This window comes from Mercenaria mercenaria, chromosome 12 (assembly GCF_021730395.1).
Source record: "Mercenaria mercenaria strain notata chromosome 12, MADL_Memer_1, whole genome shotgun sequence".
Taxonomy (NCBI): Eukaryota; Metazoa; Mollusca; class Bivalvia; order Venerida; family Veneridae; genus Mercenaria; species Mercenaria mercenaria.
Genome location: NC_069372.1, coordinates 7,388,211 through 7,403,001, shown reverse-complemented (window position 1 = coordinate 7,403,001; position 14,791 = coordinate 7,388,211). Strand labels below are relative to the sequence as shown.

General features: G+C 34.3%; 1 protein-coding gene across 2 annotated transcripts in view; it reads left to right on the top strand.

Moving 5' to 3' along the window:
• Window positions 1-10,680, top strand: part of LOC128547198 (breakpoint cluster region protein-like) — a 49,376-nt gene extending 38,696 nt beyond the window's left edge. For both annotated transcript variants that reach the window (XM_053519089.1, XM_053519088.1), the window contains 10 exons: window positions 679-895; window positions 3,159-3,263; window positions 3,786-3,854; window positions 4,464-4,666; window positions 5,310-5,366; window positions 6,026-6,135; window positions 6,458-6,519; window positions 6,982-7,059; window positions 7,565-7,699; window positions 9,273-10,680. In XM_053519089.1, coding sequence (XP_053375064.1) covers window positions 679-895; window positions 3,159-3,263; window positions 3,786-3,854; window positions 4,464-4,666; window positions 5,310-5,366; window positions 6,026-6,135; window positions 6,458-6,519; window positions 6,982-7,059; window positions 7,565-7,699; window positions 9,273-9,613 — 1,377 coding nt within the window. In that variant the 3' untranslated portion in view covers window positions 9,614-10,680. The remainder of the gene's footprint in view (window positions 1-678; window positions 896-3,158; window positions 3,264-3,785; window positions 3,855-4,463; window positions 4,667-5,309; window positions 5,367-6,025; window positions 6,136-6,457; window positions 6,520-6,981; window positions 7,060-7,564; window positions 7,700-9,272) is intronic.
• Window positions 10,681-14,791: the final 4,111 nt, after the last annotated feature.

Here is a 14,791-nt window from a genome sequence, read left to right as displayed (position 1 = left end):
TATTGCTATCAATGGAATAATATACCTCCAAATTGGGCTGAATTGTGAGGTTTGTTGGGGAAACAGCTTTGTGAAGAATTAAAGTTTGTTTTGTAATAGCTTGTTGCTATGGAGAGGTTAATTTCCCTCCATATTGAGCTACATAACCTTTCTTGAGGAAACACCTGCTTGTATGGGATTAGATTTGTTTGTTATATAGAGGTTGTTGCTATGGAGAGGCTAATTTTCCTCCAAATTGGTCAAGTTTGAAACTAATGTCAGTATTAGTAAGGAGGAATTTGTTCTGCAGAAATAGCATTAAAGGAGGTGTTACTGTATATTTTGCTAGAAGATTACTTTGGTTGAATTTAGAAATTGATGTACCTCAGTGACAGTGGTAAAGGTTGTCACCTTAGAACAGTTGAAACAAGCTCTAACAGGTTGGAATTCTGTCTTGAGAGGTAGAACTCAAGCTGATTTACTGTAAGACAGTATTCCTACCCAGGACCCTCTTCTGCCAGCAGAAATGTTTATTATGTTATTAGAAGTATATACCGACCATTACAAATCAAAATTTCACATTTGACTTTATATTGATGTGCTTTTAATTTTTAAGCTATTTCTTTCTCCGATCATCACACTTACTTATAGTTAGCAGTTTGATATAACTGTCATAATTTCATTTAATTTGAATTTCAGAAAGCCTTTTCAATAACGCAAAAACGAGCTGCTCGCAATATTGAAAAATTGAAAAAGAAAATCCAAGAGCAGGAGGCTACTCTGGTGGAAGCGTTGCCACGGTTACCTCTACACCTAGAGGTGGAGGGGTTCAGGCCCCATACATTCCTGTTCTCCACTGATTATGAGAGGGAAGAGTGGAGAGAAGCATTAGAATCACAGCATATCAAGTGTGAAGGTCAGTGCAGTAGAAGTTGAAAATTCAAATTATTATGTTGCCATAGTGACCATTAATGTTTATGTAGCTGCCATCCTTTTAATATTGTCAAAGGAGCTATGGTCTAGTGATTATGGTGTAGGCTGCTTAATCTGGAGGTTGTGGATTCAAGCAAGATGGTATAGTTATGTCTCCCCCAGGAGACATATTGTTTTTGCCCTGTCCGTCCGTCTGTACGTCACACTTCATTTCCGAGCAGTAACTGGAGAACCATTTGACCTAGAACCTTTAAACTTCATAGGGTTGTAGGGCTGCTGTAGTAGACGACCCCTGTTGATTTTGGGGTCACTCCGTCAAAGGTCAAGGTCACAGGGGCCTGAACATTGAAAACCATTTCCGATCAATTACTAGAGAACCACTTGACCCAGAATGTTGAAACTTCATAGGATGATTGGCCATGAAGAGTAGATGACCCCTATTGATTTTGGGGTCACTCCGTCAAAGGTCAAGGTCACAGGGGCCTGAACATTGAAAACCATTTCCGATCAGTAACTAGAGAACCACTTGACCCAGAATGTTGAAACTTCATAGGATGATTGGTCATGAAGAGTAGATGACCCCTATCGATTTTGGGGTCACTCCGTCAAAGGTCAAGGTCACAGGGGCCTGAACATTGAAAACCATTTCCGATCAATTACTAGAGAACCATTTGACCCAGAATGTTGAAACTTCATAGGATGATTGATAATGAAGAGTAGATGACCCCTATTGATTTTGGGGTCACTCCATCAAAGGTCAAGGTCACAGGGGCCTGAACATGGAAAATCATTTCCGATCAATAACTAGAGAACCACTTAACCCAGAATGTTGAAACTTCATAGGATGATTGTACATGCAAAGTAGATGACCCCTATTGATTTTGGGGTCACTCCATTAAAGGTCAAGGTCACAGGGGCCTGAACATTGAAAACCATTTCCGGTCAGTAACTTGAGAACCACTTGACCCAGAATGTTGAAACTTAATAGGATGATTGCTCATGCAGAGTAGATGACCCCTAACAATTTTGGGGTCACTCTGTGAAAGGTCAAGGTCACAGGGGCCTGAACATTGAAAACCATTTCCGGTCAGTAACTTGAGAACCACTTGACCCAGAATGATGAAACTTCATAGGATGATTGGTCATGCAGAGTAGATGACCCCTACCGATTTAAGGGTGACTCTGTTAAAGGTCAAGGCCACAGGGGCCTGAACATGGAAAACCATTTCCAATCAATAACTTGAGAACCTCTTTACCCAGAATGTTGAAACTTCATAGGATGATTGTTCATGCAGAGTAAATGACCCCTAATGTTTTTGGGGTCACTCCGTTAAAGGTCAAGGTCACAGAGTTCTGAACATTGATAACCAGTTCATATCAATAACTTGAGAACCACTTAACCCAGAATGTTGAAACTTCATAGGATGATTGAACATGCAGAGTAGATGACCCCTATTGATTTTGGGGTCAGTCTATTAAAGGTCAAGGTCACAGTGGCTTGTTCATGTAAAATCATTTTTTTGGAAATAACTTGAGAACCACTTGACCTACAATGTTGAAACTTAATAGGATGATTGGACATGCAGAGTAGATGACCCCTACTTATTTTGAGGTCACTTGATCAAAGGTCAAGGTCACAGGAGCCTGAACAGTGACTTGAGAACCACTAGGCCAAGAGTGTTGAAATTTAGCGGGATGACTGGACATGCCAAGTAGATGATCCCTATTGCAGCCAACCATCAGTGTCTCTTTGACTTTCGCTCCTGACCCCTATTAACTTCTTGCCTATAGGACTTTGCATTGGGGGAGACATGCGCTTTTTTACAAAAGCATTTTCTAGTTTCTCTTGTTTATTTAAAATAACTGTATTCTATTTTGATAGAAACTGTTCATCTGCTGGACATGATTGATTCTGCCTTTGCGACCAGTGTAGATCTTGATTAGGCTGCACATCCATGCAGTCTGTTCATGATCTGCCCTGCACATTCATGCTGTCTGATCATGATCTGCACTGTTCGCTATTCAGTCAGTATCTTTTTGGTAAGCACCCCTTTTAACAGTTAATGGTACTGTCCAAATTGAAAGATGGACAACTTCATTATAGAAATTTAGCAGTGTAAGGGTTAAGAATTGCAGTAAATAAAACAAACCTGATACAAATTTTAGAAGCTTTATATTTTTCTCCCCTACTGCAGTATATTTTTTTTAATGAAAAAATTTCAGCAAAATGTAAACATATCTTACAGGTACGGTACCAGCCCAGTTAAGCAACCATGATATAGATGTTATGATCAATACAACTAAGCTACACATGCAGGTGAATGGTATAGGCACTGCACTCTTGAAGAAAGGTAAGATCTCAGCTTCAGCTATTCTGATATCTATTCTGTCGCTTGTTGATTGTTACATATTTTATATATGACAACAGTTTAAGTGTTAAGACACAGTCGTGATGTTTTCTTTATTTAAGAGCTTTACTTTGGTCTCCGTGGCTGAGTGGTTTTGGTCATTTACTTCCAATCACTTGCTCCGCACTGCTGTGGGTTCGCAACCTCTCTTAGGTTGTAGAATTCTTTCATGTGAGGAAGTCATAAAGATGGCTTGTCACCCTTGTGGAAGATCGTAGACCCCAGGTGACAGCCATGCTTGAAGTAATGTTCTGAAGAGGCACCTTGGGTCTACCATCATCATGGAAAGCTGGATGGTCGCCATATAGCCTATAATTGTATCAATATGATTTTTTAAACCCAACAAAAATTAAAATTTCACTTGAAAAAATGCAAACTTTTCAGTTTTTTTAATGTGAAATATTTTGCTCTGATTTTATTGAAAATATTGGTTTGTTTTTTTAAAATCTGATCATTTTTTTTCAGATGAAGAAATGTTAAATGGAAGTTTAAATGTGACAATTCACAAAATGCAAGGATTAGAAAAACATTGTGGTAAGTTTTCCCCAAGTTTGTCATGAACCATGTTAGAATATTGATTTGATAAATTTTCATGACACTGCTCTAGATCCACAAAGCAGATCGAGTTGGGTAGAGGACCATTTTGGCCAAATGACCAAGTTGTGTACTTGAAATTAGCTGATACTGTTGTTATAACGCATGAGGAGATTAAATTCTTATACAAGTTGAGTGTTCAGCCCATGTGCCAATGCTCTATACTCAAAATAGACATGGGAAAAAATAATTTGAAACTTTTCTCTTTGTATTTCACTGATACTAAATAAACAAATATACAGTTAATTTTTGATAAAGAATGGAAAGCTGTTAGAAATTTTATATCCATCATAGTGAATGTTGATGAAGGCAACATCCAGTATAATAAAAATATAGTACCTTGGTTTAAACATATTTTATTCGCCGTTATCATATGCATGTTATATAATACAAAAATAATTGTACATGTATCAAACGGAATGGATCGAACTGGAAGCATGATGCTTATATAAGTTCTGTCCTAATATAGTACCTTTGTTTATGGTCCTGGTTAACTAATGATGGTATATATAAGTATGTAATATTTAAATGACCATCTTTTATACTCAGATGTCTATTGCTGTATGGAGATGGATTCCTATGGTCATTTCTATAAGAAGGCTCAGACGCGTGTCAGTCAGTTCACCACTGATGCATCATGGAACCAGGACTTTGAACTTGACCTTGATGGTTCCCAAACTTTAAGGATATTGTGTTACAGAAAACAGCCGGGCAATGAAGATGATGTCATAATTGGGAAATGTGCTCTTGAGGTAAGCCCAGTCAAACAGCTGAGCAGATCTGCTGGTATTATCTGATAATCTCATTTTTCATGATTTCTTATAGTTGTTGATAAAATATATAATTAACATGGTGTCGTAATATTGATAGCTTCTTGAAATTAACTTTCTAATCAGCGATTTAGATAAGGTATACTCTGATTAAGGGTAAACTCTTCAAGTAAAGTATAAACTCTTTTAAGCATGGTAGATGTACTCTTTAGATAAGATATACCCTTGAGTAAGGTATTCTCTTGTAATAAGGTATGCTCATTAAATAAGGTATACTCTTCAGATAAGGTTGATGAAGTATACTCTTCAAATAAGATATACTCTTCAAAAAAAGTATCGGTAGATCATGCTGTTTCCTCACAGAAAATCATGCATAACTCATTTGTGGTTAGCTTATAGCATATGACCTTAACGATGGGTCAAAGGTCATGGTCAAAGTAACCTGAAGTCAGGTCATATTCAAAGTGACTTTGAACTAAGAAATTTGTATATTTTGTTTTACATATACAGACTGTTACATTGTGTTTGCTCTATATATTTATACTGGTACTTGTCAATGTTTCATCATACATGTTTATAGCATTAATAGATAATCCTAATTTTGATCCACTATTTCATTTTCCAGTTAAGTCTGTCTTGGCTGAACTCGAAGTTTAATGAGAAAACAATATCTATGAATGAGGTGAGTTTTATTGCTCGGATCATTTCTTCTGTTAAAAGGCTTATTTGTATGTATTTCATCTTTAATTTTGCAGGAAGTTCATATTTATTGTAGCCTGTTTAGTATTGATAAAGCAATTGAAGATATATTATGCCAAAATTTTATACTTAGATAAATAAATAAGACATATAAGTAATTACTAAACAGTATGTGTTTTAACACATATAACTGTATGTTAGGTTTAAAATATTGCACATGTGTAAGTTAACACAGTTTGAATATGTTAAGTCACTAAAGAAAGCTAGAAGTTGTTTAACAAATTGCTGATACTAAGTAATCTGAAAGAATGATTGCAACTATACATGAACTATTTATATATTTTAAGCAAATTAAATGTATTTTAGGAGGACTTTCTAGGTTTAATTCAGTATTTAATGATAATATACTTTAGTGAAAGAAGGGTTTAACATATCTTTAAAAATTCCATCTTGTTAGGCCAGTGAGAAAAGCTGTCAGTCCAGAGTCTAGCCTGATTATGATTACACCTACTCGATATGAAGATTTTATTGAAGAAACATTTTCTCAGTTCATTTTTCCTCCACTTGTAAGCTTCAGATTTTATATGGTTGTCACTTAAAATAGTATACCATTAATTACAACAAATGTCATGTATATTTCAGATATCTATAACAATTTCAATTCGACACACCCCAGCCTCAAAAACACTGAAAAGGACACAGTCTAAATTGAGAACTGGCATATTTGGAGTAAGAATTGAAAATGTCTTAAGGTAAACATTTTAAACAGTATAAACAGAGTAACATTTTCTTCATATGGAAAACACAGTATCTACACAGACATTTAAAACTCCTTGAAAATGACCATAAGAGCAAAACTTGAACTTCAAACAAAAACTACTAGAATATTATCCAAAACTCCTTGGAAAACATTCTTCGAGCATCTTAATTTTTGAAAAGAGAAAATAGAAGAAACAAAGATAAGTTGTAAAAACATATAGTATTTTTTTCACGACCAGTCTTGATATGCAACAGTAGTGGTTACAAGTAAGTAGTATGCATATATTTACATAGCATGTGTTTGCATATTTACAGACGAGAAAGCAAAACTGTGCCATCCATAGTGACTACATGTGTTCAACAGGTGGAATCCAGAGGTAAGTACTTGATTGTGATGCAGTACTTTTTGCATATACTGGTAACTTGAAGCATACAGTCTGTTTCCTGGGCTAGATAAATGTGAAAAATGCAGTTTTTTTGTTTCAAGAATTCATTAGTTTTAGTTTAAAAATGGAAATTTAGCAAAGAGATCTGTCATGTTTATATATGTATGGTTTGATATTTCTTAGAAAAATATATTAAAATGGAAATTATTTTTATTCAGTATTTTGAAAAAGGTTCTGATTCTTTAACTAAGGTTTATGTTGGCTGCGAAGATTCTAACATGTCATTTGTCTGACCTATATATATAAGTTTGTAGACTGCAATCAAATTCTTAATACTATAATTTATTGTAAGTCTTATAACCATCAACAGTTTTGACAGGGTTGATAATAGAGATATATTTCAAAAGTATATTTGTATTTCAATAATTGGACACACCCTGTGCTTACTTTCAGGTATGGATGAAGTCGGAATATACAGGGTGTCTGGTGTCACGTCTGATGTGCAGCACTTTAAGAAACTGTTTGATAAAAGTAAGTTTCCCGTATGTAGTAGAAGTTTTTGGTAGAGAATTTTTGTAAATGATGTAAGATTACGCATGCAAACTTGTGGAAAGGGCCATTGGTATCATCATGCCAGTGTTGTTTATACAAAAATTTATACTTTTTTCTTTCCATTCAAAATATAAAGTGAATCTAAATATAAAGAAATAAACAAAGGGTGTCATTGTTTCGATTAAGGGAGCCATTTTAAAGTCTTGCAAAAATTCAGTGTTTCTACCCAAATACCCGTCCATAATTGTAATAATGCCAGTGGTACATCTAGGGACATTTTCTAAGCCAGAAACTCACAATATATCATTTGCTGTTAGTTTGATAAAAACAGTTATTATTTATTTAAAGGCAATTTTTGTAACACATCAGTTATGTTATATATGGACATGTTTGTGTGGTAGCTAAACTACTTACAAATCAAGCATTTGGATTTTTTTAAAGCGAGACTTTCACATATCACAAATATTCAAAATTATATTTACAGACGCGATCGCTGCCAACGTGCAAGCAGAAGAAGCTGATATACATGCTATAACTGGGGTTCTCAAGCTGTATTTCAGGGAGCTACCAGAACCATTATTTACTGATGATCACTACCAGTCTTTCATACAAACTATACGTAAGTTTCAGAAATATTTGTATTAGTATTAAAGTTATAAGACAAAGTTTGCTTGATGATTTTGTCTTGAAATAGACATGAATAGATATACACGTATTGAAAAACTAATTTTGCATGTGCAAGTGTACATTGGCTCTTGTATGATATTTTTAGCTCGACTATTCGAAGAATAGTCTAGCTATTCTACTCACCATGGCGTCGGCATCACACCTTGATTAAGTTTTTGCATGCAAGTACATACAGCTATCACTTAAAGGCATATAGCTTTGAAACTTATTTTTTCTTTTTCTAGATCAATTACTAACCTCACTGGGTCAAGTTCAATAACTCTGACATGTATTTTGAGCAAATTATGCCCCCTTTTGGACCAATTCTGGTTAAAGTTTTACATGCAAGTTACTATCTCCAAAACTAATGCAGATATTGAATTGAAACTTCACATGTGTCTTCGGGGTTATAAAACTAGTTGATAGCACCAAGTCCCTTAACTCTGACCTTCATTTTGGCCAAATTATGCCCCCTTTTGGACAAAGAAAATTCTGGTTAAAGTTTTACATGCAAGTACATACAGCTATTACTAAAAGGCATATAGATTTGAAACTTATTGTTTCTTTTTCTAGATCAATTACCAACCTCACTGGGTCAAGTCCCATAACTCAGACATGTATTTTGAGCAAATTATGCCCCCTTTTGGACTTAGAAAATTCTGGTTAAAGTTTTACATGCAAGTTACTATCTCCAAAACTAATGCAGATATTGAATTGAAACTTTACATGTGTCTTCGGGGCTATAAAACTAGTTGATAGCACCAAGTCCCATAACTCCGACCTTCATTTTGGCCAAATTATGCCCCCTTTTGGACTTAGAAAATTCTGGTTGAAGTTTTACATGCAAGTTATATATTGAATTGAAACTTCACATGTGCCTTATGGGTTATAGAACTAGTTGATAGGAGCAAGTCCCATAACTCTGATATGCATTTTGGTCAAATTATGTCCCCTTTTGAACTTAAAAAACTCTTGATATTTAACCTTTTTGGGTAATATTTTCCTGCTTCTGGGACAATATTTCGAATAGTCGAGCTTGGCTGTCTTACGGACAGCTCTTGTTTATTAAGGAATAATATTTTTTTCACAGTTCATGCAAAATGGATGACAGCATATGACCGAGGAATCCATGAATTGCGCTAGTGATTCATTGTTAATTTGCCAATCATATTCTGTCATTCATTTCACTGTGAAAAACTAATTTCATTTCTTGTTTTTGTATTATATTTCCTTTCCATTTGTTAACAAGGTGTTTTCGTAAATTGCACATATTTTGTTGTATTTAATGTAAGAGTCTGCTTCCCAGTCATTCTGTTCACGAGACAGAACTATGCCACCATTTAAGGAATGTTCTCCCAGACTACAGGTGTGGTCAAAACAACTGCTTTATTCAACTTTAGCACTTTTATTTTGCAGTTCATACAAAATAAACGTCATAATTCTCTATAGAATGTATAGGGAGAATGTGAAGATTCTCTTTTCAGTCAGTCTGGCTGTGAACTCTATTTTCTGTTTCTTAATTTCAGAATTACAAAATGAAGAAGCAAAGGAAAAATGTATGTTGGAATTGTTACACAGTCTTCCAGAAGCCAATTACTACACCATAGTCTTCATGATAGAGCACCTTGTACGAGTCGCCAAGAAGAGTCCGGTAAACAAAATGTCTCAGAGCAACTTAGCGACAATATTCGGACCAACGTTGATGCACCCTGCCATGCAGGATACGAACCCAGACCCCATGGTTCAGATGGCCCAAGCTGCTAAAGACGCTAGTGTTCAGAGCGAAGTTGTCTACTTCTTTATTAAGTTGGCGGCAAGTGGCAAAAACATTCGTAAATCTGCTACGACAGAAATATCATCATTATAACATTATTATTCAGTTAGCGGCAAATGGCAAAAGCGTTTGTTAATCAGCCAAAACTGAAGGATTGTCATTATGACTTAAATATTCAGTATGCGGCAAGTGGCAGAAACGTGTAAATTTTGCAAGAGTTGAAAAAACTCTTGAAATAACATCATAACTCTTAATATTCAATAAGTGGCCAGTGGCAGAAAACATTGGTAAATCCGCCACACCTAAATCATCTTCTGTAGCTACAAAAAGATGATTCAGCTAGTAAATATATACATTGAAGTCTGTGTTGTTAATGAAAAGAAACTTGTTGAAAAAATACAGGAGCTGTAAATACATTCAGTCAAGTGCGATGTTACTTGCAGATTTTGTTATTCACTGTTGATATTTTTTTTGAAAGATTTATGTTCATCTTGATGTGCCTTATATCTTGGTACTGTGAAGACAACATAGTGTGTTCATTAGATTTGTTTAACCACACACACACAAAGCAGATGAACTGGAAATTATCATTTGTGTGTATGTATGTAATTTATTTTTTATATAACCATATTGATAATGAAAGGAGTTATAATGGCAAAATTACCGGTAAGTGTATAATGAAATGTCAGGGGAGGCAACTCTTGTTAAAGACTTTATTCATTTTATTTGCATTTAAATGCCTTTTTTGAACCTGAACTTTGTCTGTAAGATTGATATATGTAAAAACAAGGTTAAGTTTATACCTGATAGCGGTAAAATGAAGAGAAATATTTAATTTTGTAAACTGGTTTAAATGATATGTGTTTTAAGTATGAGAGGTTAAGATTTCATTTTGTTTGTGTTATTCAGTTTGTTATATACAAAGAGATAAACAACTGCTAAAGTATGTTAGATAGATTAGGAGATGTTTGACTCCATTTCTTTTGATTCTTTCATTCTTGTGTCTTGGATTTTAGCATTTTTATAGGAAAGACATTTTTTCTGTTTTGCCAAAGCATTTTAACTTAATTGTTAATGATGCCACTATTACAAGAAATGGTAAAATGGTGTGTTGTTTTCATTTTGAAAATAAAATACATTCATACAATATAGAGCACAGAGAGCATGTGATATTATTGTGCTAGTCAAACAAATTGAATACTTACATGTATCAGTTGAAATGATAATCTTTTATCAGAATTAGAATAATTATTGCAGCAAGATCCGATGTTGTGAGCTTTACTACAATATTCTGTTTAGATTTGCCTGCCAGAGTGTGAATTGGAGTATGAGGTTTCATCACATGACTGTAACGAGCCTAATTATTCATTAATTCAGGTTTCGAGAAAATACATGTCAAGATCATAAATTCTCCATGCCATTCAAATGTGAATACTGGTGAAATCAAGAGTTAAAGGATTTAATTCTGAAACGATGATGCATAATCCTTTCCATTTATAATAAACCTGAATAATTTCTCTTGTACAAATGACTTTTTGGGTAATATTTTATTTACACATTGCTATACGAATGAACACATTGCTATTTACGTACTTGTACATGTATGAAAGCTAATTCTTTATGAATACCATATACATGAAGTGTCTTGTATAAATTCTTTTTCGTTTAAGAGTTTCGTTCAGGCTTACCTGAGATTCGGTTGCACATGCGCAGATCACTTTTCCGGTTGCAATTCTGCAAGAAACACACCTCGTAGTTTAAAAACTTTTAATCGGTCGTAGATCAATTTTATCGAAGAATTTATTGAAAATTTCATTCTATTTTTGAATAATGTGTATAGTATTTTGATGTTTTGTTTTTCATGAATTGTTATTATGTTTATTTGTATATTCTTTTATCTGTTGTTTAGCCTCATATATATGTTTACATATTTATATAAGTAATTAAATCATCATGGAGTAACCATAGTCAAAAATTCATTTATAAACAAATAGTTTGTAGGCCTATATTTTTTAATGATATTTTTATGCAATTTTTTCTACTTGTGATAAATAAGTGCCTATTACAAAGACTTTTGCTGAAATAAAATATGATAGACAAATATATATGATGTTTATAAAGCACAATAAAAGTTATATTGTTAGATATTACCACTGTATTAGTTAAGATAAAAAAATTACATTTAATTACTAAATACTAATTTAATTATGTAGTTATGTTACAACTGCTCAAATGATACTGTATTTACTCACTTATAAGTTGAGGTTATCAGACCAAATGTGTTGCCTGGTCTTATTGGTGAGTCAGTGTCTTGACAGAGTATTTTGACTTAAACTAATCAAAATACTGCCGATTTTGAAGCAATTAAAGGAATCCATCTTGTAGAAGAATCAACAAAATTAGAAATGTAAATAGTACAAAATACAGTGATTATCAGACAGTACTGTATAAGTAACTAGAGTCAGACCTGTACATACAAACCAAACTCTGCAAGAAATAGACTGTATTTACAGGTTGACTGTATTCACGGATTAAAAATTACTGCAGACATCAAAAATGAAAGTAATGATGGTTTCTGTTCAAAGGTTTTTTTTGGCACAGAATCACCAATCATACAGTTATGATTAAAACGTTTCGAAAGACTTTGTAATGATTATAATAATTTAGCATTTTGACCTAGCAGACTGCTTTATGTGATAATTAAGATACAGATGTTCATATTTGGGACCACAATTTAAAATCCCTTACCCAGAAATGGCGAAATTTAGCTGCATTAAAAATTGTGTTCATCATTATGTATACTCATGTTCAACTGTTAAATATTTATCAACAATCAAGATATTAACCTTTAGCCTGCTGGCGGCAAGTGCAGACCATGGTCAGCCTGCACGTTCATGCAGGCTGATCATGGTCTTCTGCACTGTTCGCTATTCAGTCAGTAAATTTTCATTGAACACCCCTTTGAATAATAAGTGAGTGTTGGACCAGTCCATTTTAGAAATTTAGCAGGCTAAAGGTTAAGTTGGTAAAATTTTACTTCAGCATAATCTTACCTACTTACGCTGCTGATAAACTTGACATTGTTGTTTTTCTAATTTGCCTTTGTAAATTGTGTTATATCTCTGCTGATTGATTTTTTGTTGTTGTTTTTTTCCTGGTTGGTTGCAGTGCTCTATCACCTTGTAAATACAGTTTAGTCAAGTGTTTAGAAAGTACCGGTAGTTAGTTACGAACATGGCTTTCTGCTTGAATGAAGATCCTCTTGAACTAAATACTGAAAGCTGGAATGTTAAAGAATGCATAAATCGTATATCGGTTATTCTGTTTTCACAAAACATGCAGGATTCAAAGCAATACAGTTGGAGGTAGGAGGATTATAAACTTAATCTGATGTATTTTTTCAAGTGCAGTTTTAAGTTTTACTAAGTGAGCTTATTTTCATAAATGTAGAAACAGATTCTGTTCGTATTATTCAGATTTATTTCAGTATAAACATTTAAGTTCAGTAACCTGAAAAATGGTAGCAGGATGCTAAAATATCTGTTTAATGTCTAACATAAGCGAATAGAATTTACATTAAAAATTGTACAAAAAATGTTTTGTTGAATGAAAGGTTTGGAGTTTATATTGTGAAATGATTAAATTTTGTAGAGACAAGTTTTTGTGGATTTTGTGGTTGTGTGAAATCAAATCCCATCATATAAATAAAATTCCCACTCATTTTATTTTTAAAAGTTGAAAACCACCAATTCATATCTGCACGAAATGGCCTTTTTAGCCAGAACCACCAAATTTCACACATACAAAATTAAATGATTTCACAGTAGCAGTTCACAATACTTGAGTGTTACTGTTATATCTTTTTGTCCTTCTTACTGTTTAACTGTTATTTAAAGCTAAATGTTTTTAGCTCACCTGTCACAAAGTGACAAGGTGAGCTTTTGTGATCGTGCGGTGTCCGTCGTCCGTCCGTGCGTCCGTCCGTCCGTGCGTCCGTCCGTAAACTTTTGCTTGTGACCACTCTAGAGGTCACATTTTTCATGGGATCTTTATGAAAGTTGGTCAGAATGTTCATCTTGATGATATCTAGGTCAAGTTCGAAACTGGGTCACGTGCCATCAAAAACTAGGTCAGTAGGTCTAAAAATAGAAAATCCTTGTGACCTCTCTAGAGGCCATATATTTCACAAGATCTTCATGAAAATTGGTCAGAATGTTCACCTTGATGATATCTAGGTCAAGTTCGAAACTGGGTCACGTTCCATCAAAAACTAGGTCAGTAGGCCTAAAAATAGAAAAACCTTGTGACCTCTCTAGAGGCCATATATTTCACAAGATCTTCATGAAAATTGGTCAGAATGTTCACCTTGATGATATCTAGGTCAAGTTCGAAACTGGGTCATGTGCCATCAAAAACTAGGTCAGTAGGTCAAATATTAGAAAAACCTTGTGACCTCTCTAAAGGCCATATTTTTCATTGGATCTGTATGAAAGTTAGTCTGAATGTTCATCTTGATGATATCTAGGTCAAGTTCGAAACTGGGTCACCTACGGTCAAAAACTAGGTCAGTAGGTATAAAAATAGAAAAACCTTGTGACCTCTCTAGAGGCCATATATTTCATGAGATCTTCATGAAAATTGGTCAGAATGTTCATCTTGATGATATCAAGGTCAAGTTCGAAAGTGGGTCACGTGCCGTCAAAAACTAGGTCAGTAGGTCAAATAATAGAAAAACCTTGTGACCTCTCAAGAGGCCATATATTTCACAAGATCTTCATGAAAATTGGTCAGAATGTTCATCTTGATGATATCTAGGTCAAGTTCGAAACTGGGTCACGTTCCTTCAAAAACTAGGTCAGTAGGTCTAAAAATAGAAAAACCTTGTGACCTCTCTAGAGGCCAAATATTTCACAAGATCTTCATGAAAATTGGTCAGAATGTTCATCTTGATGATATCTAAGTCAAGTTCGAAACTGGGTCACGTGCCATCAAAAACTAGGTCAGTAGGTCAAATAATAGAAAAACCTTGTGACCTCTCTAAAGGCCATATTTTTCATGGGATCTGTATGAAAGTTGGTCAGAATGTTCATCTTGATGATATCTAGGTCAAGTTCGAAACTGGGTTACCTGCGGTCAAAAACTAGGTCAGTAGGGCTAGAAATAGAAAAACCTTGTGACCACTCTAGAGGCCATATATTTCATGAGATCTTCATGAAAATTGGTCAGAATGTTCATCTTGATGATATCTAGGTCAAGTTTGAAACTGGGTCA